The 1760-nt window shown below is 53.4% G+C and overlaps 1 protein-coding gene across 1 annotated transcript; it reads right to left on the minus strand.

Moving 5' to 3' along the window:
* Positions 1–599: 599 nt before the first annotated feature.
* Positions 600–1367, minus strand: PG997_012451 (putative regulator of conidiation rca-1; the record flags this gene model as incomplete). Its single annotated transcript, XM_066816765.1, has 1 exon — positions 600–1367. One exon carries the CDS (start codon positions 1365–1367, stop codon positions 600–602), a length of 768 nt encoding a protein of 255 aa, XP_066662457.1.
* Positions 1368–1760: the final 393 nt, after the last annotated feature.

The following is a 1760-nucleotide window of genomic DNA, read 5'->3' on the forward strand; positions in this document are numbered from 1 at the left end:
CGAAGACGGTCCATTGTGATGTGGCTCGATTCACCAAGGGCGGCTGGCGGTAACCGCATCATCGTCGCGATTCGGCCGTGGCAGTTCTGGCGACTTGTACATGGGCAATGATCTCATCATTCCCAATAGTGTCTTGGTCATGGTGGTCAACCAACGAACGTGCTGTGTCTACGTGCCTCGTCTTATGCCCCCTCGGTGGGCTAAGTAGGTTGGTAGGACGCATGTAGTTTTTGCTGTCGTAAGCATAATAGCCATTCCTGAGCAAAGAAGCCACCAAGGTTCAAATTGGGACACACGAAGTATCGATGAAGAATATATCGAATTATCTCATTATGGTAGTTCTCATGACAGATTGTCACATATGTATATGTGTGGTATCGCTTTTGTGAAGGGGGAAAAACACAAGAGGCTGGCTCAATAAATCCGTCTTTTCTCCTAGCGACCAGCTCACCCAACGCCGAAACTCTGTACAGTTTCCCAGGAAGAGCCTGTTCCAGCCCAGGATATCCTTCTCAATATGGTATCGACGCCCCGTTGATGTCCCCAAAAACCCGTGAATACATGTTCCCCAAACGCCTCTCGGAACGCTTTGGGCCCAATTACGATAGTAAATTTCCAACCTTCATTCTTGAATCCTTTGACGTTGCTTCGCTCTGATTTCTTAGCGAAGCCGAAGCCACCGGAGAGTTTGGTGCCGTCGGCAACTGCGACGACCTTTCCAGATTGGCCCGGATTGGCGGTAATCGCATGTCCGAACCATACATGACCGACACTTTCTGGCATGGCCTGTAGTCAAAGGCGACTGGCGGTGAGCACCCTTCTGCGCGTCTCTTCAAGGGAGGCAGCTCAACATCTGGGTGCCCCGCAGATGTAGGGGATGTAGTATAGTGTGATCCAGTCTCGCCCTCCCAGAACGACTCTCCGCCAGGCGATGTGCTTGATGGCGATAGCAGACCCGAGTGGGCGCCCCAGTATTGCGGGAATCGCCCTGTCGCGGTCGGTGACAGCGTCGTGGGGTAGACAGACGGGTACTGTGGTATGGCGCCCAACAGCTGCAGGGGCTCGGGTCTGGGGTAGGAGGAGTGTCCAGAGTGTACAGAGTGTACCATCGACTCGTCGTAGCCGGGTCCGCGCCGACGGTGCAGGCGCCGGCGACGGTTCATGCTCCCGTTCCACCAGTTCTTGACAGCGTTGTCGCTGCGGTTGTGTAGTCTCCGCGCAATCTCGGCCCACCGCTTACCGAGTTCCGTCACCAGCTTCTCGATAAGCATGCCTTCTTCCGGGGAGATGGGATCGTGGTTGAGGGATGGCTTTAGGTTCTGATGATATCGTTCTCGGCACTGCTTAGGCGTCCGCGAATCCAACATCTGTGCGATCTTCACCCAGTTCAGAGGCCCCTTGGCTGTGGACGAGGTCCATGAGTGTGTGGTCCTCCTCCGTAGACCACGGTCCTCTCCGTTGGTTCGCCATATTATCGCTGTGATACCACTGACAAATTTCTTGTAAGTGGATGGGCGGCTGTCGACGCTTTATCGCCGAATAAACGGGTTCTTCTTGCGGTAGTTGCCTGCAAACCGTGGTCTTCCCCAGCGGCAAAGTTTCCAGCAGACTTGGTAACGTCTAAGCGTAGACTATATCATACACATCGATGAAGACGGGTGAGTGAGAGTGATTTGGTATCCGCAGTATAAGGTATATAAAGTTCAGAAGACGAGAGAAACAACGGCGGAGAGGGTATCAATGTACAAAGTTAACAATCG

The sequence above is a fragment of the Apiospora hydei genome, assembly GCF_038363865.1.
Source record: "Apiospora hydei strain CBS 114990 chromosome Unknown utg000009l_segment0_segment0, whole genome shotgun sequence".
Taxonomy (NCBI): domain Eukaryota; kingdom Fungi; phylum Ascomycota; class Sordariomycetes; order Amphisphaeriales; family Apiosporaceae; genus Apiospora; species Apiospora hydei.